Raw genomic sequence first — 22,302 nt, 5'->3', positions numbered from 1 at the left:
ATTAGTATTACATTTGGGTGAGCTACACATGTGTTTGAGATAAAATCCATAAGTTTTGTCTAAGCTGCTCTCCAGTTACCTGGGGGTCTATAGAATAGGATGCAACACAGGTAGTTAAGCAGTGATTTGTCCTTTATTGTGATCGAGGCGATTTCCAGTTGCGATGTTATGGATTCAGCTATAGTTTCAGATGCAAAGAATGATCTGTATATTAATGCAATGCTCCCTCCCTTTTTGCCGATTCTGGTCCAGTGGAGAATTTTATATCCTGGAGGACAGAGGTCTGAGATTATAGGGTCTTTTTTGTTGTAGATCCATGTTTTGTTGAGGAAAACTAGTCTGAGGTCTTCATCTATTATCCAGTCCTTTATAGTTTCCATTTTGTTCACTGCTGATCTTGTGTTTACGTATCCCACTGGTATTGGTAGATGGTTCTCCTCTGTCATAGTTTTGGGAATTTTCACTAGTTGTTGCTTGGTTTGTTGGTTTACTTTGGTTCCTTTTTTTGTCATCTGCTGTGTTTGATGCTTGGATGGGTCTCCTCTTTTGTTTGTTTGTTTGTTTTATCTTGATGGAAGGTAGTGGGTCTGATAGGGTGGTGTAGGTTACATAGAATGGGTATGATATTGTGGTCATCTTGAGTTAAGGCTCGTGTGGTGGTAGTTAGTGTTAGGATATGTAGTCCTAGGAGAAGTTTTATGATATGCATTTTGTCTTCTGTGTAATGAACGAGTTGGTATTTTGTAATTGTTGTGATTCAGGGCTTGATGTTGTTGTGTTTTTTTTTTTTTTTTTTAAATATTTTCTATCTGTTCTTTTTTCAGTTATGATTGATTAAACACAGTGGTATAAACCATTGTGATTAATTTTGCATTGACAATGACATATCAAGTTGATACATTTCAAAGAACGCTAGTTAAGCAGATTAATTTCTGCACCTATTGCATTCAACTTTGCATACAGCCTTCCTTTCAAGCACATCAGTTTAGCAAAGTGATTTCTATAGTAAGTTCTACACTGTAGCATACAATGTTCTTTCAGTCCTTTTGTTTATGCCAAGGTCTAGTCAATTGCAGTCCGGGGGGATAGTTAGAACCATGTTGTGTCATCAGATGTCCCATGTCCCGCGGCTGACCTCACTTGGTTCTGTTCTGATGGGCCGCGTCTGAAGGGGTAGGTAGAACCGTGTTGAGTCAACAGATGTCCTGCGGCTGACCTCACTTGGTTCCGTTCTAGTGGGCCGTGTTATTATGAATTTGGGTGTCTGTGGGAGCTCTGTGACCAGTCTGGTCTCCCAGTTTCTATCTTTCCAGTCTTGGATCCCGGGCTTTCGGTGGGCCACAGTCTTGGTGTCCTTGCCGCCCACGACACTACAAACTGAATCTGGTCATTCGTTCGAGAGATGTTTTTGCTGGGTGTTGCATCTCTCGGCTGCTCGACAATCTGTTGTTAACACCACTGGGAGGTTCCCTACAAACCACACTCTTGCGGTAGGCTGGGTTCTTTTTCCCCAGTCTCTCCCCTCTCTGTGGGTCCCAGCTGTTTGGTGCTGCTTATTGTCTGGGCATTAGGTTGCTCCAGATCTCGGTTCTGGCCCATTTGCAGTGGTCGGAGGGATGAGCACTTCTCTGCAGTTGTGCTCTCCTGCCTGAATTGGGCTGATTCGGGTCAGTCCGTGAACTCAGGGTACCATCGAGAGCATCCCCAAGCGGCACTTATAGATGAAGCCTACGGACCTGGCGGAGGAATGGGCAACGCACCTCTTGGAGGTCTTTCACGTGAGTCAACCCCAGTGGAGTGGTGTTACCAGCTCAACTCGTTCCCAGGGACCAGCAATTCCACTGCCTGTGACCTTCTGCCTGTGTTGGTGCTGTGGTGGTCCCTGTACGGTGGTGCCACCATCAGTAGCCGCGTGTCGGCAGCCGCATGCATTCCTGGTCCAGTGTGGTCAAGGCGATTTGGTTTGCCACCACTCCATCAAGTCCCCGGTTGGACATCTCTTGAGCAGGTCTGGTCTTCTGCCAGCTCTCCACCCAGTTTTGTGTCCTCGATCAGGGCAGTTGTCCACGGTTGGGGTGTCCAGGGCCAGCCAGGTAGCCAGGAGCTCGCTTTGTGCCGAGTGGAATGAGATTATCTTGGTAAAGTTTGACTTTTTAGTGTGACCACCCAGTGATTGTAGCACGTTCAAAAATTTTTGTACTGTAAAAGTACCATTATTTTTTTTTAAAGGGGGGGTACCAGCTTACTGTTAATAACATCATGGTGATGGAGACTTTTGTCTGGGGAGCAATGTAGGAGGCCTATTACAAGCTCCACCGAATGCCACAAAAAAATTGCCAAACTCAAGGATCACTGCAGATGACCTGGGTCAGCTTGGCACAGGGACTGATCGACAAGGCTGTCAAGCGACTGAAATCCTGTGTTAAAGCAGGGGGTGGACACTTTGAGCATTCACAGTGAATGCAAATTTCTGATACTTTAATAGTATCATTTGCATGATATTTTGCTGTGTTTTATCTCAAAACATTTTTAATGTGCAAAACTTTCTAGATAGTAATGCTAAAATGTCAAAAACATCAATGCAGCTTAAGATAAAAATTAAATGTATAATAGTGATACGTAAGAATGATGACTAAGTACATAAAATTTCCATTGAAATTCAAAGCGGTTGCTGAGAAAACAGCAAAAAAAACTCTAAGGGTTTACTTTTTTTTTTTTTTTTGCCTCACCCTGAATATCTGCTCTGGTGAATACATCTAGCAACACTACTGAAATAAGTCAGAGTAATAGTTGCCAACTGAAGTAGTTAGAATTAGTTCAATACTGCTGCTTTTAAGAAGGTCACACAGGACAGGAGCTCCTTCATAGATCTGTGAACTGAGAGGTGATGTTGGTAGGCTTTATGTGATAAAGATGTTAATAGAATTTTTGTAAAAGTACGGTTTGTGCCTGTGAGAAGAAACTTTGAATGCGCAAAAAATTCTGCATGTTAGAATCATTGGCCCAGTCCCCAGCTCAAAGGGGCTTAAAATTTTGGTTGTGCATGGAATGCTTTTGTGTGATGCACTTATAGTGGGAGTCTAAATATTTCTTCAGGCATGAAATTTGTGTTTGCAGTAACAAGAAAAGCCTTGTTCTCACCATTACAGTATTGATGGTAGGTGGTAAGGGCTTGCATAGAATGAATATCTTTTTAAAAGACGATCTGTGCTAGGCGTCCTTTAAACATGCCCCAAACCTTTTGAGAGCAGCAGTGAAGAGGGATCTACAGGCAGAACACTTTGTTTTGCTCTTATATTTTTTATTGTTTAAATGCGCACTAAAGATATTTGGACGTAATCTCAATTTTACTTCACATTAGAATAAAGCAATACAAAAATGTACATCCCTAGCAAAAAAAAAAAATTAAATTCCTTGTCATCAGCAGCAGATGAATCCATTAACTGATGGGTTGTATCCGCCTACCAGCAGGTGGAGATAGAGAACACTGAAAGACCATAGTGCTTCTAGGACTGCTAGCCCCAACTGCTTTCAGTATTTCTCTATCTCCCAGCAGGTGTGGACGTAGCTTGATCAGCTCCTGGATTTCAGACTGCCTGGGGTGGCTCCTGTGCTTTTGAGCAGGGGTGTTGTGGCTGGTGGTGCCCACTTTAAAGGCATATAGGTTCGCCCTTTCCCTGCCTTACCCATTCCCCCCACCTCCCGGAGTCCCTCTGTTGCTGGCTGCCTCCAACTTTCCTCACAACGTTAAAAAAAAGAGCGCGCTTTTACTGCGTGGCTGTTCTGAGGCTTTTTCCAGTGATTCTGGTTCTGTGCAGCTTGTCCGGAGCTCGTAGACTTGGTCCTCTGAGGTGAGAGTGGTGCCCAGCTCCTCCGGGAGGTCCCACGGACGCCGTTCCGATCAGAGTAAGTTTTGGCGCGAAGCCACCATTTTATTGCTATATTCCCATCCTGTCGGACGATGGCTGCTGAAGGAGTTAAGCGCTGCTCCTGTTGTGGTAAACGCAGATTAGCGGCACTGTGTAAAGCGTGCTCCTTGGACGCTCACGCTGGTATGAGCATGGCGAGTGATTTTTCTTCCCGCTTGATGGAGCTGGCAGCGTGCGCCATTTTGGAAGCGCCACATGCTTCGACCCTCGCGGTTGCAGTGGAGTCTTGAGTACAGGGGGACGCCTCGTTTAGAGGCTGCCAGAGCTATTGCATCCGTTTCTCCTAATTTGGAGGTGGAGGGTCAGGGTGAGTTTTTCTCCCCTGAGTTTGTGCTGTTAATGCATAAGGCTTTCATGCTGAAAAGAGCTCTGCCGTAGGTGTCTGACATTGCATTGCATCCTGGCTTACCTCCGGGTGTTGATGCCCCGGGGATGACTTCAGAGGTTATTTCCTCCTCCGAGCGTTGGAAACACGCTAAACATGGGTAAATTCCCCGTCTGAAAGTGGCTCATATTCCACCCCCCCCCCCCCCCCCGTGGTCGGGCTGTGAAGAGTCTGAGGGACCTGGCAGGCCCTCAGAGACGGATGATCCAGAGGAGGGTGTCTGTTTGCCACTGGATTTGGATGATCCCAATGCGGTCTGGATTTTCCAGTGCGACGAGCTGCCAGCTCTCATTACTGACGCCTTGCAGGCCCTCTCGATTGATCCTGCTGAAGGCGAGGCCTCCTCTGTTAATCTTAGGATGGCGAGTACTAAGAAGCCTTCTCGGGCCTTTCCGATGCATGACTCCATCCAAGAGCTTATTTCTGCTCAATGGTCTGACCCCGATGGGCCTTTGAAAGTGGCCAGGGCTATGGGTCAGCTGTACCCTCTGCATGAGGAGCACTTGGCCCCTTTGGGGATGCCTAAAGTGGATGCATTGTTCACGGCGGTGACAAAAAAGACCACTCTCCTAGTAGTGGGAGGAGTCGCTTTGAAAGACGTGCAGGACCGGCGTCTTGAGTCCCCGCTGAAGCGGTCCTTTGAAATTGCAGGCCTTGCCTTGAGTGCGTCTATTTGCAGTTCCTGTGCAGCCCGGGCATGTCTTTCCTGGCTACAGCAGGCGGTGGAACAGCCCGCCGATGGTGCGGGCTCCCTTTCTGAGGTTGCACCGCGGATGGAGTCGGTCCTGTCATTTTTGGCTGACGCCCTGTATGATCTGGTCAGAGCTTCGGCTAAACAGATGTCTGTAGTGGTGTCTGCCCGCCGCCTTCTCTGGCTGCGGCATTGGGCGGCTGACATGGCTTCTAAGCAAAGACTGGTGAGGCTACCCTTTCGGGGCCTCTGTTATTTGGAGAGGAATTGGAGAAGATTGTGAAAGACCTGGGAGAATATAAACCCAAGAGGTTACCTGAGGATAGGCTGAGGCCTTCTTCCAAGGGTTCTGTGTTTCCCTCCTCTTCCAGACCTCGCTTCCGTGAAGCTCGAAGGTATTGCCCGGGGCGCTCTGCTGTGTTTTCTCAGCGTGCCCGTTTTCAGCAGAGGAACTCCTTTCGCTCAGACAAATGTTCCGCAGGGGCCGGTTCAAGGCCAGGAGTTCAGGGGCATCGTCCACAATGATGGGACGCCGGTCCACTCCTTAATGCCTGCAATAGGAGGATGTCTTTCTCTCTTTCTAGAGGAGTGGACCAAGATTGCCTTAGATCAGTGGGTCCTGGACCTGATCAGAGAAGGTTACTGACTGGAATTTGGTGCCCCGGTGAGAGACGTGTTTGTGGAGTCCCGGTTCGGCACTGCTGTAAAATGGGCGGCGGTAGAGGAGACCTTACAAGTCTTGCTGCACCTCGGAGCGGTGATCCCGGTGCCTCCCGCCGAACGTGGCTGCGGCCGCTATTCCATTAATTTTGTCGTGCCTCAAAAAGGCGGGTCTTTCAGGCTGATCCTCGTCTTAAGAAGAGTAAACTTACGACTTATGAAGAGTAAACGAGGCTCTGAGTACGACATTTTCGCATGGAAACCCTGTGCTCCGTCATTGCGGCGGTACAGCCAGGAGAGTTTCTCATGTCTCTGGACCTAAAAGAAATTATTTGCACATTCCTATCTGGCCTCCACACCAGCGGTTCCTCCGCTTTGCAGTGTTTGGAAAGCATTTCCAGTTTCAGGCCTTGCCTTTCGGCCTAGCCACAGCTCCCCGTACCTTCTCCAAGGTAATGGTGGTAGTAGCTGCCTGTCTCAGGCGAGAGGGTATCAGAGTTCACCCTTATCTCGACGACTGGCTCATCAGAGCGGACTTGGCAACCGAGAGTCGTCTTGCCACAGCCAGAGTGGTGGCGGTCCTGCAGGCGCTAGGCTGGGTGGTCAATATACCCAAAAGTCACCTGACCCCCTCTGTCTCTCGAGTATTTGGGGGTCCAGTTCAACACGGCCTCAGGGTTGGTCTTTCTCCCCGACCAAAGGTGGTGCAAGCTTCAGAATCAGGTCCGTTTGCTCCTGCGGATGCCTCACCTGCGAGCTTGGGACTTTGTCCAGCTACTGGGGTCGATGATGGCCACCTTGGAGGTGGTGCCTTGGGCGAGAGCGCATATGAGGCCTCTGCAGATTGCCCTGCTTCAACAATGGTCTCCGATGCCCCAGGAATATCAACGCAGACTAACGTTGCTCCCTGCGGCCCGGCTCAGTTTGGAGTGGTGGCTCTCCGACAGGATGCTGCGCCAAGGAATGCCTCTGGTGCTTCCTTCCTGGTGCCTGGTGATAATAGATGCCAGCCTTCTAGGCTGGGGAGTGCATTGCCGAGGAAGCTATGCTCAGGGTTTGTGGACACCCGTGGAAGCGGGGTGGTCCATCAATCGCTTGGAACTGAGAGCAATATTCCAGGCTCTTATGGCCTTTCAAAAGACTCTGAAGGAGCTTGCTGTCCAGGTTCTGTCAGACAACACGACAGTGGTGGCATATATAAATCGTCAGGACGGCACTCAGTGCAGGGCCCTGGCCATGGAGGCCGCTTAGATTTGCCACTGGGCCGAGCTCCACCTGCAGCTTCTGTCAGCTCACATAGCAGGTCAGAGCAACATGCAAGCCGATTTTCTCAGCAGGCATCAAATAAACCCGGTGGAATGGGAACTGGCAGAATAAGTTTTTCTTCAGATTTGTGCCAAATGGGGGACACCCAGAATGGATCTAATGGCGTCAAGTACAAACGCCAAAGTACCTCGCTTTTTCAGCAGAAGGAGAAATCGTCACTCGGCGGGGTTGGATGCTCTGGCTCAACCCTGGCCCTCAGGCCTCCTGTATGTGTTCCCTCCTTGGCCCTTGATAGGATGAGTCCTTCTGCGGATTTGACAGCACCGAGGTCTGGTGATTCTCGTAGCTCCAGATTGGCCAAGGCGTCCGTGGTATGCGGCTGTCCGCCGGATGTTGGTGGTCGCGCCGGTGCATTTGGCCCTGGTGCCAAACCTGTTGGTTCAGGGTCCGGTGACTGTGGAGGATCTTTGCCGATTTGGTCTTACAGCCTGGCTATTGAGAGGGCGCAATTGAGAGACAAGGACTACTCTAATAAAGTCATCTCCACTCTCTTGCAGGCCCACGAGCTTATGCTCTGATCTGGCGCAAATTTGAGGCATGGGGGTGTTTCAAAGGCGATCACTCCCACGCGATCTACAGTCTCAACTGTGCAGGACTTTTTGCAAGAGGGATGCGGGTGCAAGTGGCAGCATTATGCTATCGAGGGATGGTCGCTGACTTGTCCCTTGCTGCTTATCCGGACATTGCCAGATTTCTCAGAGGGGTGCTTAGGCTCTGTTCTCCTATCCGGTTGCCCTGACCGGCCTGCAACCTGAGGCTAGTGTTGAAGGCTCTTCAGTGTTCGCCCTTCGAGCCGCTTAGGCGAGCTTCGGAGAAGGATGTGACTCTTAAGACAGTCTTTTTGGTGGCCATCACATCGGCTAGACGCGTGTCTGAGCTGCAGGCGCTGTCCTGTTGGGACCCTTTTATGCAATTCTCGGAGTCCGGAGTAACGGAACGTACAGTGCCTTCCTTCCTGTCTAAGGTGGTTTCAGCGTTTCACTTGAACCAGCCCATTTTTCTTCCTTCCTTTTCTAGGGAAGAGTTCCCGGACTCTTTTGGGCAGTTACATCTTCTGGATGTCCGCAGGGCGCTGTTGCAGTATCTACAGATGTCAAATGACTTCAGGACTTCTGATCACCTTTTTGTCTTGTTGTCAGGTCCTTGGTGTGGAGGTCCAGCGTCTAAGGCCATTATAGCCCGTTGGCTCAAGGAAGTCATTTTTGTTGCTATCTGCTTTCAGGTCGGTCTCTGCCTGAAGTGTTTAAGGTGCATTCCACGAGAGCCATCTCCTCTTGGGCTGAAATGGATGCACTCTCTCTTCTAGAGATCTGTAGTGCGACTACTTGGGCTTCTCAGCTCTCTTTTGCCCGGCATTACAGGCTGGATGTTGCAGCAAAGCAGGATGCTGGTTTTGGAACTCAAGTATTGGCTCGTGGTGTGGCCTGTTCCCACCCTAAGTAGGATTGCTTTTGTACGTCCCATCAGTTAATGGATTCATGTGCTGTTGATGACAAGGAAGGGAAAAGTAGGTTCTTACCTTGGTAAATGTCTTTCCTTTAGTCACAGCAGATGAATCCATGATCCCTCCCTGTCTGACTTTGTTTTTTGTTCAGATCTTTCATGCAGATATAAATCTCATTGGGAGAAGTTGGAAAACAGTTATCAGAATTTCTACATGATGTTCTACTACAGAAGGTTGAGATCGTCCCTCCTTTGATGCTCCTGTTATGGGGCGATTGTTCGCTGTGAGGAAAGTTTGTTATACCTTTATGGTTCACTCTGCTTTTGAAATCTCAAATACTGAAGGCAGTTGGGGCTAGCCGTCCTAGAGGCACTATGGTCTTTCAGTGTTCTCTATCTCCACCTGCTGGTAGGCGGATACAACCAATCAGTTAATGGATTCATCTGCTGTGACTGACGGAAAGAAAATTACCAAGGTAAGAACCGAATTTTCCCTTCCACAGCCTGGCAAGTTTCACTTCTGTGATCTAGAGTCCACTTCAACTGTCAGCTCCATCTCAAAAGAATTTCCCAGCACATCTACATTATATTGGTTGGGAAATGCTAGTGTAAGCAACAGAGTAGTTTCAGTGCTATTTAGTTGGTAAGTGAGCGTGTTATAAGACTGCTGTGTTGCCTTGAAGCCTAGAAATTACACTCTCTCACCTTGAATTTCATACCTCACCCTCTTAGCGGTGTTTTGCATTGGCCGATGCTGAAGAAACAGCACTACACCATGCAGTTTTGGCTCTCAGTAATGTTGAGCCACATGATACAGGAAGTTCTGGCTGGTCTTGTGAGATTTGAGACATTAAGACCGGCTAGAAACGTTCTTCAGGGTGCAGAAACAGGTGGCAAGGTGCTCCAAGTCTACTAGTTGCCTGGAGAGATGCTTGGTAAGCTGGAAGGCAGGGGGTCAGGAGTAGTGAGCCCCTTGGGCCACTGCCGGTGAGCGGCAGCAGAAGGCGAACTACCCAAACAGGAAACGAAACTGAAAACAGATGGGCTGGTACAAGCTGGAGTGGTCAAACAGGACTGGAGCTGAAGCTGTAGGTAGGCAGGGCTGGAATAAGCAGGACTGGAACAACAGGACTGGAGCTGAAGCTGTAGACAGGGCTGGAATAAGCAGGACTAGAACAACAGGACTGGAGCTGAAGCTGCAGGCAGGACTGGAGCTGAAGCTGCAGGCAGGGCTGGAATAAACAGGACTGGAACTGAAGCTGTAGGCAGGCAAGGCTGGATGGGAAGCTGAAAGCAGACAGGGTTGGAACAAGCAGTGGAGGAACTGAAGCTGAAGACAGGGCAGGAACAAGCAGGGTTAGAACTGAAGCTAAAGTCAGAGAGGGCAGGAACAAGCAGGGTTGGAATAGAAGTTGAAGACTGGCAGGGCTGGAACTGCAACAAACACACACACACACACACACACGAAAACTCATCTGAAGACCTCTGTTGCAAAGGCAAAGCCTGAAAGTTCCCAGGTGCTTAATAAAGGCATTCACTGATGATGTCACAAGTGACAGTGAGGCTTGGCTATAGGAACACCAAAGCAAGTCTGGAATGATCTCTGGAACACGTTTGGGAAACAGGAACAAAGCAGTCCACAGCAGCCATAGGGCCTGGTCACCAGGAGGAGAAGTAAGTATAGGCATACGGGGCATAGCCACAATCATGACATAGTTCAAGGTCAATTACTTTCAGGTACAATAGTATTTCCCTGTCCCCAAAGGGCTTACAATCTAATTTTGACCCTGAGAGAATGGAGGGTTAAGTGATATGTCCAAGATCAGAAGGAGCAGCAGTGGGATTTGAACCTGGGTTTTGCTGGTTGTTAGCCTGGTGCTCTAACCTGGTGTGAGGGACAGAAAGAGGGAATGGTTGAAGACTGGAGGAGAGGTTATATGGAAGAGAGTGATGAAGACCCAGGCCATGGTGATAGGTGAAGTCTAATTTTCACCTATCGAGGGGGTTTCATCAGGCTGCTGGTGATGTGCAGTGGCATACTATGGAATTTATTTATTTATTGCACTTGTATCCCACATTTTCCCACCCATTTGCAGGCTCAATGTGGCTTACAAAGACCTGTTATGGCGTCACCATACCAGGGTAAAGAATACAATTGGTGTTACAGAGAAGTCAAGGAAAACAAGAGGATTTGATCAAGCAGTTGTAGAAAGATAGATTCTGAATTGAGTTGGATAGGTGTTGTGGTAGGCTTTGTTGAAGAGGTAAGTCTTCAGAGATTTGCGGAAGTTAATTAATTCGTTGATCATTCTCAAGTGAGTTGGAAGCGCATTTGCACAGCTGTGAGCCCAACTAAGAAAAGCTGGTCAGGTGTGTTAGTTTGTATTATTTACTTAACTTAGGTACATATGGGAAAAATGCTTAATCTTTTTCTAAAAGAACTTCTGCAGACCTAGGAGAAGATTCTGTCCTTTCCCTCCAATCCTTTTTAAGTGTGTGGGAGGAGGGGGCAGAGCAAGAGAGGTCTCAGTTACTGGTATCTAAAAAAAAAAAAAAAATGTTGAGGCCTGCTATAAAATTTAGATAAGTTATCACAGAAATGCCAGGTCTTGCTAATTTTGAGTGTCACTTTTTGAACCCCTTCTCTCATTAGAGCCTCAGTACCAGTGCACTGATAAATGCTTTCATGAGAGACAAACCTAAGAGGAGAAAAGCCAAGTGGTTCAACCAGTAGGAAGAAATCTGAGCATGCATTTGTGTGTATTGAGTCCCCTGTCTCATTTCTTTCCCCTGTTCTATGTGCGTACATTTAGTCATTGAGCTACCTGGCTAAGTTATTGCTTATTACCGCCTCTTTTGAGCATTGCACTGTCAGTCACAATCTAAGTACTGTAGTATATTGTACCTGGGGCAATGGAGGGCTAAGCAACTTGCCCAGGGTCACACGCTAAGCTGCAGAGGAAATTGAATCTGGTTCCCTGGGATCTCAACCCACTGCCAGCCGTTATGCAGCAGTGTGAATAGAACCCTGTTCCTCGGGTCCACAACCTGCTGCACTAACCATTAGTCCAGTACCTTTTGAAAAATTACCCATATTGCCTTACTCTGTCTGTGTCCTTTCAGAGACTTCAAAGTAAAGCAAATGTTGTCATATGCTGCCTTTTTTTTCATTTGCAAAGCAGGACTACACTCAATGAAATACCTCTTTATTGAGAAAGGCTGAAGCACACAACAAAGCCGATTTCAAAACCTCAATTTGTTAGCACAATATCTTGTCCAGTAATTACGACACAATCTAATGTACCATTTCCAGTTAAAACTCCTTCACACAATCAAGTTCACAATCTGTTAAGGAGAATGCTATGCAACCGCATCTCTATATATAAAAGGCACCACCAGCGTTCTAAATGAAGCCTCCAGCCGGAAGTGTGAAGAGGGAGAGAGATACCCGGTTTCCCCATGAGTGTCTGCCCCGCCCTCGCTCTCTCTGTAACACAAACAGTGAAGGAAACCACAGCAAAGCACGAAATCAAATCGCTCTCTCTGTAACAGTGAAGGACTCAGAGGGGGGGAGGGGAGAGAGGGCAGAAGCCCTCACTATCTCTGTAACACAAACACAGCACAGCAGGAAAGTTAACACTGAAGGACTCGACTCCCAGGGGGGAGGGGACAGAGAGCACAGGGGAAGGGAGAGAGGGCAGAGGGCAGGGACACACACACTCCCACATGCACACAGAAGAAAACCTTGCTAGCCCCCGTTTCATTTGCATCAGAAACGGAGCTTTTTTACTAGTAGTTAATGAATTTAAGAATGATTTTTTGCGATAGGAAAGCTATTCTATTGCTTTCTCCCCCGGTCTCATAGCTGTCAAACACTCCATCCTCAATAACGCATGCAAGATTACAGTTGAATATTTTACACTTACCTTAGAAGTACCATCTGAGAAATCTCACTCCTTAGGTTAGTAAATCCTTGTTCCTTGGCATGGTCTACCCTTGACATCTCTGTAGTTCTTTGACCACTTGTCTGTTGGTGGAGAGCTACAGATTATGCCACTTTGCCACAAATGTGAACAAACTCAGATTTTTGTTGTCTTGCTCTAGTAGCCCACACAGTGACACCATTTAATAAGTGTAATGTCAGCTCTTTGTTTATTTTTATCTGCCGGTTGCACTAGTGCATTTGGAGTTTAGACGGGAGTATTCACTTTTACAAATTCAAGCTCAATGTTGTGTTTCTTTTGTTTCAGGGAAACTGGTAAAGGCCCTTCCTGAAGAAGCAGTCCTAATATGTCTGCAGTTCAAGCAGCAGAAGACTTTGCAGAAGAACAGTGCAGAATTGGAACTTTCACGGATTTTCCTAGCTCCTGTCCTGTCTCAGCTGCCACGCTGGCACGCGCAGGCTTTTTTTACACTGGCACTGGAGACAGAGTGGAGTGCTTTAGTTGCCATGTAACTGTGGAAGGGTGGCAACATGGAGACTCCGTGATTGGCAAGCACAGGAGAATATCCCCATGGTGCAAATTTGCTAATGGCTTAAATTTTAGTAGTGATTGTGTCCAAAATGCAGGCCTCTTCCTTCTCCATAATTCTAATCCAGGCAGAATTGAAAACTGTTTGGAAAATGCAACACCCACACACACTACCGAACACCATGCTGATCTTGAGCCCGATTATCTGTTGAGGACAAGGCAAGTTGTGGACATGTCAGATACGCTGTACCCAAAAAACCATGCCATGAGCAGTGAAGAGGCAAGGCTAATGACGTTCCAGAACTGGCCAGCCTATTGCCCAATAACACCACGGGAACTTGCTAGTGCTGGGCTTTACTACACAGGCCCTGAGGACCAGGTGGCCTGTTTCTGTTGTGGTGGAGTATTGAAAAACTGGGAACCTGGGGATCAAGCTTGGGTTGAACACAAGCGACACTTTCCCAAGTGCTTTTTTGTTCTAGGCCGAAACTTTGGAAATGTGGCTAATGGTTCCAACGGTATTGAATTTCGTACTATTCCTAATGGTCCAAGTTTTCCTACAAATCCAGAGATGGTGCAGTATGAAGCCAGACTGAAGACCTTTGAGATGTGGGTGTTTCCAGTAAACAAGGAACAACTTGCCAAAGCTGGGTTTTATAGGCTAGGTAATTAAAAAAAAAATAATAATAATTTGCAGTTCCAACATTTTTTTTTTTTTTGTATTAGCAGAAATCAAATTTTATTTGCAGAAAGAAATGCTTTTAGTTACGTACAGGATATGCTGTTTTTTTTTTCATTGCCTTCCATATAAAGCCATTCCTGGCACAACCTTTCTTTATATATGACTAGCCGTTAAAACGGGCGAGATTTGTAATTCTCATCTCCATGTCCAGCAAACCTCCTCTCTCCCCTGCCCTCCCCTCCCCGATCCATGTCCAGCAGCCCTCCTGTATCCATGCCCTCCCCCCATGTCCAGCAACCCTGCTGTCTCCTGGCCTCACCCCGTCCACCGACCCTCCTCTCTCCCCTGCCCTCCCCATGTCCAGCAACCCTCCTCTCTGCCCTGCTTTCTCCCCGTGTCAAGCAACCCTGGAGGAGTGGCCTAGTGGTTAGGGTGGTGGACTTTGGTCCTGGGGAACTGAGTTCGATTCCCACTTCAGGCACAGGCAGCTCCTTGTGACTCTGGGCAAGTCACTTAACCCTCCATTGCCCCATGTAAGCCGCATTGAGCCTACCATGAGTGGGAAAGCGCGGGGTACAAATATTAAAAAAATAAATAAATAATAACCCTCCTCGCCGCCGCTCCCTCCCCACTCCGGGCCAGGCCCCCTGCACTGACATGAGAGCGCCTCTCACCTCCATGTGAAAGCGCTGCAGGCAGCAGCAGATCGCTCTGCTGCTGCCTGCAACACTTCCACACAGAGGTGAGAGGCGCTGTCATGTCAGTGCAGGGGGCCCGATACGGAGGGGGGAGGGAGCGGCGGCGACGACGTCGGGGATGGGGTGGAGGTTGGTGCCCCGGCGATGTTCCTTTCCTTCGTCTCTAGGCTCTCCAGCGGCAGGCTGGCAGCATCCGTTTCCCTCTCTATTCTGCCCTCTGATGTCATCACGTCTTGACGTGAGGGCGGGAAAGAGACGGAAGTCTCTACTGCGCATTTGCGGGTGAGTCGGTCACTTATCTTTTATATGTTTGACTAGCCGTTGAGCCCGTAAAAGGGCTGATATAGAGGTTTTCCTCCCCCCGCGAACTCGCCACCGCTCCCCCCCCCTCAAAGTCGTCGCCGCCACCCCTCCACCTGGTCCGGGCCCGCTCTTCACTTCTGAACTTACAGATCCATTCGCCGAACGCAGCAACGCACATCAGCTGAGCTGCCCCTTCCTTCTCTGCCTGTGTGTGTCCCACCCTCGCTGACGTTACGTCACAGGAGGGCGGGGCCACAGGCAAAGAAGGAAGGGCTCACTGCAGCTCAGCTGATGTGCGTTGCTGCGTTCGGCGAATGGATCTGTAAGTTCAGAAGGGAAGAGAGGGCCCGGGCCGGGTGGAGGGGTGGCGGCGGCGACTCCGAGTGGGGGGGGAGCGGTAGCAACGTCGGCGGCGCAGTTTCCCTCTCTGTCCCGCCCCCCCCCCCCCCGTCATCACGTATTGACACGGGGGCGGGACAGAGAGGGAAGTCTCTACTGCGCATTTGCAGTGAGTACGGTCACTCGCCGTTTATATGTTTGATTTTCTAAGGTCAACAGAGATCTATGTAGTGCATAGATAAATGTGTTCCATCATGATAAAAACTTCCAGAGGCTTTGCCATATTAGTTTGTAGCAACAAAAATTATCGCCTAATGACAAAATATAAACTAAGGAATTTATTGAGATATGGGTTTTTGAGGACAGTACTCAGCCATTTGGACTACTGCAACTCACTGTACGCAGGCTGCAAAGAGCAAATACTGAGGAAACTTCAAACAGCCCAGAATACAGCAGCCAGACTCATATTCAGAAAACCAAAATATGAAAGTGCAAAACCCTTACGAGAGAAGCTACACTGGCTCCCACTCAAGGAACGCATTACTTTTAAAGTATGCACACTAGTCCACAAAATTATTCTCGGAGAAGCCCCAGCCTACATGTCTGAGTTAATCGACTTACCACCCAGAAACGCTAAAAAATAATCTAGAACTTTCCTCAACCTCCACTTCCCTAACTGCAAGGGCCTGAAATGCAAGGCGCTGCACGCGTCAACCTTTTCTTACATGAGCACGCAGGACTGGAACGCGCTGCCGCGTGGCCTGAAAACGATCTGCGAACAAACCAACTTCTGCAAATTATTGAAAACACATCTTTTTGAGAAAATTTACGGAAAGAACCAAAACACACAAAATCCACACTCACTGTTCAGTAATACATCAACACATCCACTTATGAATTTTCTATCCTGAAACCTCACCACACTCATACCTTTACTCACACAAAAAAAAAAATGTATGTCATATGTTTTCTGTTACGATATATTGCCCCTTAGCTCCTTGTTGTTTCCTTCCAATGTTTCAACGTTCTTTTCCATTGATATATTCCTTAACGATACTTTGATTTTGTCTCGTATAACTCTTCACAATGTAATCCGTAACCGAATTGTAACAAATGTATTTCCATCATTCATAATGTATTGTAAGCCACACTGAGCCAGCAAAAGTGGGAAAATGTGGGATACAAATGCAATAAATAAATAAAAAGGGACTAGTCCTTGAAAGTCTCTGTGCTGCCACCAGCTTCTGTCATCATCCAGCTACCATATAGTTAACGTTTTGAAAACTTTGTTCCCCCCTGTGAGCTTGCACTGTTCCTACAGATGTCTTGCTGATGATAATTTAGCCAGCTGCCAAGAGGGGAATGGGTTCTCCCTTAACAATGTCCGGCTTACTAGACACATGCACAGATGGAAGCAGAATTCTCATTGATAAAATGTAGCTGTGTACGTAAAATGAAGGTGAACTACAAAACGCTTCACCGAGTCATTAAACAACTTTTACAGTGTAGTGTACACTTTCCAGCTGTATAATGAAAGTCCTCTGCAGACAGCACATACTGGAATACAGCATACAGAAAACTTTCATATGAAACACTATGCACAGAAGTTCCTCTATCCGTTTAGGAAGGGAGCCCTCCAGAGATGTCACTTTATAAAAATGTGATGCTTGAATTCTGCATTTGTCCCATGTAATTTCGTTCATTTTCTGACAATCTTTTTAAATTTTATATATATATATAATTATTATTTTTTTTTTTTAAATTTTGACCAATCAGTGCCAGTATGGCTTGACTTCTTCCCGTCATCAGAATGTTCTCCATAGATTTTCTGGCCTCCCATAGGGACGGAACAAAACTTAAGCTCTTATCATGCAGCTACTGCCAGCACTAGAGCAAATACTACTACTACTACTTAACATTTCTAGAGCGCTACTAGGGTTACGCAGCGCTGTACAATTTAACAAAGAGAGACAGTCTCTGCTCAAAGAGCTTACAATCTAATAGACAAGTGAACGGTCGGTCCGATAGGGGCAGTCAAGAGCAGATTTTGAAAACCATTACAGTGACCACTAAAACATCAGTAACGTTTATTAGAAAACTAACTACGCTGACATTCAGTGCTAACAGAATGTCTGGTCACGTGCAGATCACAGAATAAGTAACTACAAACTAAAAAATAGAAATACTTAGATAAAAATTAAACTAAACCCCTGAGAAAGCAGACTGCATATAGTGCAACACCAGAGAAACAGGTACAGTGATGCAGGTCTCCCTGTACTGTGCAGATTTAAACTTCAAAATTTGACATAGACCAGTCAGTCATAATTTTCTTGATATCTAATGTACCTTAAGTGTAACATAGTAGATGACGGCAGAAAAAAACCTGCATGGTCCATCCAGTCTGCCCAACAAGATAAACTCACATGTGCTACTTTTTCTGTATACCTTACCTTGATTTGTACCTGTCCTTTTCAGGGCACAGACCGTATAAGTCTGCCCAGCACTATCCCCGCCTCCCAAGCACCAGTCCTGCCTCCCACCACCGGCTCTGGCACAGACCGTATAAGTCTGCCCAGCACCATCTCCGCCTCCCGCCACCGGCTCTGCCACCCAATCTCGGCTAAGCTCCTTAGGATCCATTCCTTCTGAACAGGATTACTTTATGTTTATCCCACGCATGTTTGAATTCTGTTTCCGTTAATGACGATTGTCATTGCGGCATAATGTAAGCCACATAGAGCCTGCAAAGAGGTGGGAAAATGTGGGATACAAATGCAGCTAATAAAACTAACAAAAATAAAACATAAAATGGAAAATAGTGATAACTTTTTATTGTACTAACTTAATACAATTTTTTGATTAGCTTTTGGAGGCTTCGAGTCGGGACAGTGTACTTCTTTTTGGCAAGGGTTCTCAACCTAGTCCTCGGGACACACATAGCCAGTCGGGTTTTCAGTATACCCACGATGAATGTGCATGAGATTTTTGTATACAGTGGAGGTGGTTCATGTAAATTTATATCTCGTGCATATTCATTGTGGGTATACGGAAAACCTGACTGGCTAGGTGTGTCTCAAGGACTAGGTTGGGAACCACTGCCATGACCTGAGGAAGGTGGTTTTGGCCTCCAAAAGCTAGTAAAAAATGTATGTGTTTGTTTTATTTATTAACCTTTAGAGTAGACTAATATGGCTATCACACTACTTTATCCTAAATTAAAAATAAAATCCTGTTATCTGTACATTTAGTTTTTCTCCTCATGATATCTCAGTCTGATTTCTGATTTCCTCTGCCCTACATTAACTCTTTCTACTGTCTATTTGTCATTTGTCTCTCTCTGTCCATCTTCACTTCATCCCCTACATCCTTCTCCAATATTGATTTTTTTTTCCTTTCAGCTTTTTTATTTATTTTTCTACCTCAGTTTTTTTTTTTTTTTTTTTTACATTTTTTACATTTTCAGTTTTGCTCACATGCAGGAAAAACATTACCAGAAATAGACTTGTGCTATTCTATTCTTTGCCTGTCCCCCCTTCCCCTCCAGCTTCTAGTAGATTTCTCTTGAGCAGATTTAATGTTTGCAGAACAAGACTCTATTTGACAGTTTTGTGTTTATTGTTAAATGTGTATCCTGTGTAATCATAATGCCTGAGAATTACAACACCCTTTATTTATTTATTTTTTTTCTAGAAGGTAATGAGGATGATGCCACAAGATGCTTTTATTGTGGAGGGGGACTGAATGCTTGGAAACCAAATGACGATCCATGGGAGCAACATGCCAAGTGGTTTCCTGGGTAAAAATTGTAACTTATCCCAGCTGTAGCAAACGAAAGATCTAAGGGACACATCTGGCAACTGTTTGGTTTTTTTTTCCCTCTTTTACTACCTATGCTAAGAGGCAGACTAATGGTTGGGGTGTTATTTCCCTGTTGCACTGTGAGATACCACAGTGTCCTAATCAATATATGTTGTTTTCTGTTAAGACCTGAATAAGAAAATGTGCTAAAAGCTAGTAAAGAAATATATTGTTAATCCAATAAAAAGAAGGCTTTGGCTTTCTAAAATTCACTTGTTGGTTTGCCTTCAAGTGTGCTAGCAAAGGCAACCATGCTACCGTACTTAATAAACTTATTTGGAATAGCTTACGCTGAAGTCCCGCCGTTGCATCCCTAACCTTTGAACTGTACCTATCTTATTGACGTCCTCCACTTTCTTACCCCTTCCCCTTCTCTGTAATTACTTACTGATCACGCCTACTTCCATGTACTTGATTGTTTATGCCAAATCAATGTATGCCTTTTCAGCCCTTTACTGTTGTAAGCCACATTGGGCCTGCCCGCGGGTGGGAAAATGCGGGATATAATGATATAAATAAATAAACATAGGTCAGGGCAGTCTCAGGATTCCTATGACCAAGAATAGGTTTCTGATACTGAATTTTTTACATGTTTTTTAGCTTTTTTTTTTTTTTTTTTTGTAAGTTTTCAGTAGTTGTACAACATTTTAAATCCCATATTACATCTTTATGGGTTCAGGTGCAACTACGTGGTAGAAGAAAAGGGCCAAGAATTTGTGAACAGCATCCAGTTAAGGCACTCTCCCAGTGATAGCGAGGTAAGACTTTGTATGCATGTCTCAATCCACAGCTGAAACTTTTTGTTACAGTATAGATGTAAAGTGGCCCTGCTTAGACTTCGCTTATATTTACTCAGTTTTGGTGACATAAATTATATCAATGGTTCTTTCCATTTCCCCCCCCCCCCCCCCCCGGCCACAAGAAAGTCAGGTTTTTAGAATATTCTTAAAGCAGAGCAAAAAGTGGGGAAAAGGAAGCATGCTGAACAAACAATGGGATAAACAAATTAGTTTAATTGCTGCAGTATGTAAGACTCGACACAGCACCGTGTTTCGGCACAGTAGCGCCTGCCTCAGGAGTCTACAATAAAAAGTAATAAAAATGGATAACACTAACATACAAATATAAGATTACAAATAGCTTGAAAATATATATAAAATGGTAAAAGGTATGTATGAAAAAATATATATCAAAAGAACATGTGTATGCAATAAGACATGAAAAACCCAGTGGATATATTAAAAATAAGAATACAAATGAATTTGGGTTGCTGAAACCTTATAAAATTACATGATCTTAATAATAAGAATAAAGCAATTACTAAATATGTGTTACCGATACATGAATATATAGGCTTATATTTGGAAAAACGCGATTCGAAAGCGCTAAACCCCTCTGAGAAAAACTACACTGGCTACCAATCAAAGAATGGATTGCTTTCAAAATCTGCAACCTGGTCCATAAAATTATCTACGACGAAGCCCCAGAATACATGACAGACCTCATAGACCTACCAACAAGAAACACAATCGGATCATCACGGACATACCTAAATCTCCACTACCCAAGCTGCAAAGGACTCGAATACAAATCAACCTATGCATCCAGTTTCTCCTACATAAGCACACAACTGTGGAACGCAATACCAAAAGCCGTGAAAACAATGTACGACCACCTAACCTTCCGGAAATCACTAAAAACCAACCTGTTTAAAAAGGCGTACCCCATCGACCCAACTTAAGTGCCTAAACCCTGCAACTCAACGATACCAAAGCTTGCAATAAACTATTCATAACTCTTCCTCTTTATGATTACCAATGTATCTTTAACACATTACCTCCTTGTATTTGTTTCACTACCGGAGATGGCGAATGCCTCTACGGGACAATGTAAGTCACATTGAGCCTGCAAATAGGTGGGAAAATGTGGGATACAAATGTAACAAAATAAAAATAAATACAATATACAAAATTAGATACATTGATATAAATAAGAGAAATGTGCCTGAAAAAAAAGGGGGCAACTTGTATTGAGGTTTTCTGCAAAATATGGCACCTTTTGCAGCTGAGTAGACAAATGTAAATGTGTAGGATATTCTTAATGCATACATACGAGAACTTGTGTACATTGGAGGCATGGTGTACAACAGAGCCTGACTGAACCCAGAATCTTCGGTTTCTGTCAAAACCAAATCTGCAACCAAAATTGGCCACTTGGTTTCAGCAAAAACTGAAACTGTAAACAAAACTGGCCCCCCACTCCCTCCCCAATACCTGACCAAAAAAGCTCCCTTCTGAAGCCTTCCCCCCAGTGACAGCCCCCAACTATCTCCACCTCCTCCCACTCAATCTCATCCAACCGCCCATAGGCTCTCCCTGGGCGTAACTTAGGAATCCCTGGTGGTGTTAGGGGCCTGTTTGGGGTCAGGAACAAACCCCACTCGTTCTTGCCTTGTGCTGCTGCTCCAGGTCAATGGTTGCTGAGACAGTTGCAGGAGATTTTGGCAGCCATTTTGTGATTAGAACCAGCAAAATGGCTGCCAGGACTTCTTGCCTCAGCCTCAGCAGCCATTGCGTCGGAGCAGCAGCAGAGGGCAGGAGCAAGTGGAGTTCGTTCCTGCTCCCGATGAGGCCACTAAGATCATCAGGGCTTCCTAATGTATGCCCAGGGACAGCCGATGGGTGGGGAAAAAGTGAGTTCTGAGTTTCAGCCAAAAATGCACAGGCATTTTCGACCAAAACCTGAACCCGGATTTTGGTTCAGTTTCGCTGCCAAATTTGAAACGGAAACTAAAATTTGGTTGGGCTCTAGTTTACAAGTATAGCACAAGAACTACACAGCACCTGGAAGCCACAGTTCAAATACTGCTTTTCCCAGTGGCACTCCTTATGACCCTGGGCAAGTCACTCAATCCTCTATTGGCTCAGGTAGAACTGGGATTGTAAATCCACTTGGGCAGGAAAAGAACTTGTGTATGTGAATGTAACTTGCCTTTTGCTCAAATTTAGAAAAGGCCAGTAATTTAAATCTAAAAACGAAATCCTTGTAATATAGTGGTTTCTACTAAAGCTCTGTTGGAGGAACTTGGGGGTTAGTCCAAGTCCCAGTGGAATGTAGGTGTATTAAAGAAGCTGCTTCTTACTCTGTAGAAGAGGATGTTTGTAGGCATTTTTGTTCACCTTGAGAGGGCTGCAGACTGACTTCACACAATAAATGTGGTTATTAAAAGAGGAAAGTAAAGGGGAGGTGTGGAACACTAACATAATCCAAAGTGAATACTTCATTACACTTATCATCAACAAACTCTGGCAACTGCTGTTACACCAAGGAAGAAATAGGAAAATTGCTCATTTTGTAACTGGAAAAATTATTTAATTTGTTTTAGGTTGAAGCTACAGAAGACAGATCATCGTTAGCCAAAGGTAACAATAAGGTGGTTTAAATATGGAATGGGGCTATTTTGCATCCTTTGCCTGTACTGAGGAATGAAGTAATTGAACATATTTGACCTCCCTC

The 22,302-nt window shown here is 45.7% G+C and overlaps 1 protein-coding gene across 4 annotated transcripts in view; it reads left to right on the top strand.

The window, feature by feature from the left end:
• The window catches only part of XIAP (X-linked inhibitor of apoptosis), a 77,246-nt gene that overhangs the window by 34,102 nt on the left and 20,842 nt on the right, over positions 1 to 22,302 (top strand). For all 4 annotated transcript variants that reach the window (XR_003942880.1, XM_030210150.1, XM_030210151.1 and 1 more), the window contains exons 2-5: positions 12,685 to 13,571; positions 18,622 to 18,724; positions 19,466 to 19,544; positions 22,172 to 22,208. Coding sequence is in view for 3 of the 4 variants with exons in the window: in XM_030210150.1 (XP_030066010.1) it covers positions 12,725 to 13,571; positions 18,622 to 18,724; positions 19,466 to 19,544; positions 22,172 to 22,208 (1,066 nt within the window). In the remaining variant the exon portion in view is untranslated. The remainder of the gene's footprint in view (positions 1 to 12,684; positions 13,572 to 18,621; positions 18,725 to 19,465; positions 19,545 to 22,171; positions 22,209 to 22,302) is intronic.

This window comes from Microcaecilia unicolor, chromosome 7, assembly GCF_901765095.1.
Source record: "Microcaecilia unicolor chromosome 7, aMicUni1.1, whole genome shotgun sequence".
NCBI lineage: Eukaryota > Metazoa > Chordata > Amphibia > Gymnophiona > Siphonopidae > Microcaecilia > Microcaecilia unicolor.
The sequence above is the reverse complement of the archived record's forward strand: the minus strand, read 5'-3'. Positions and strand labels throughout refer to the sequence as shown.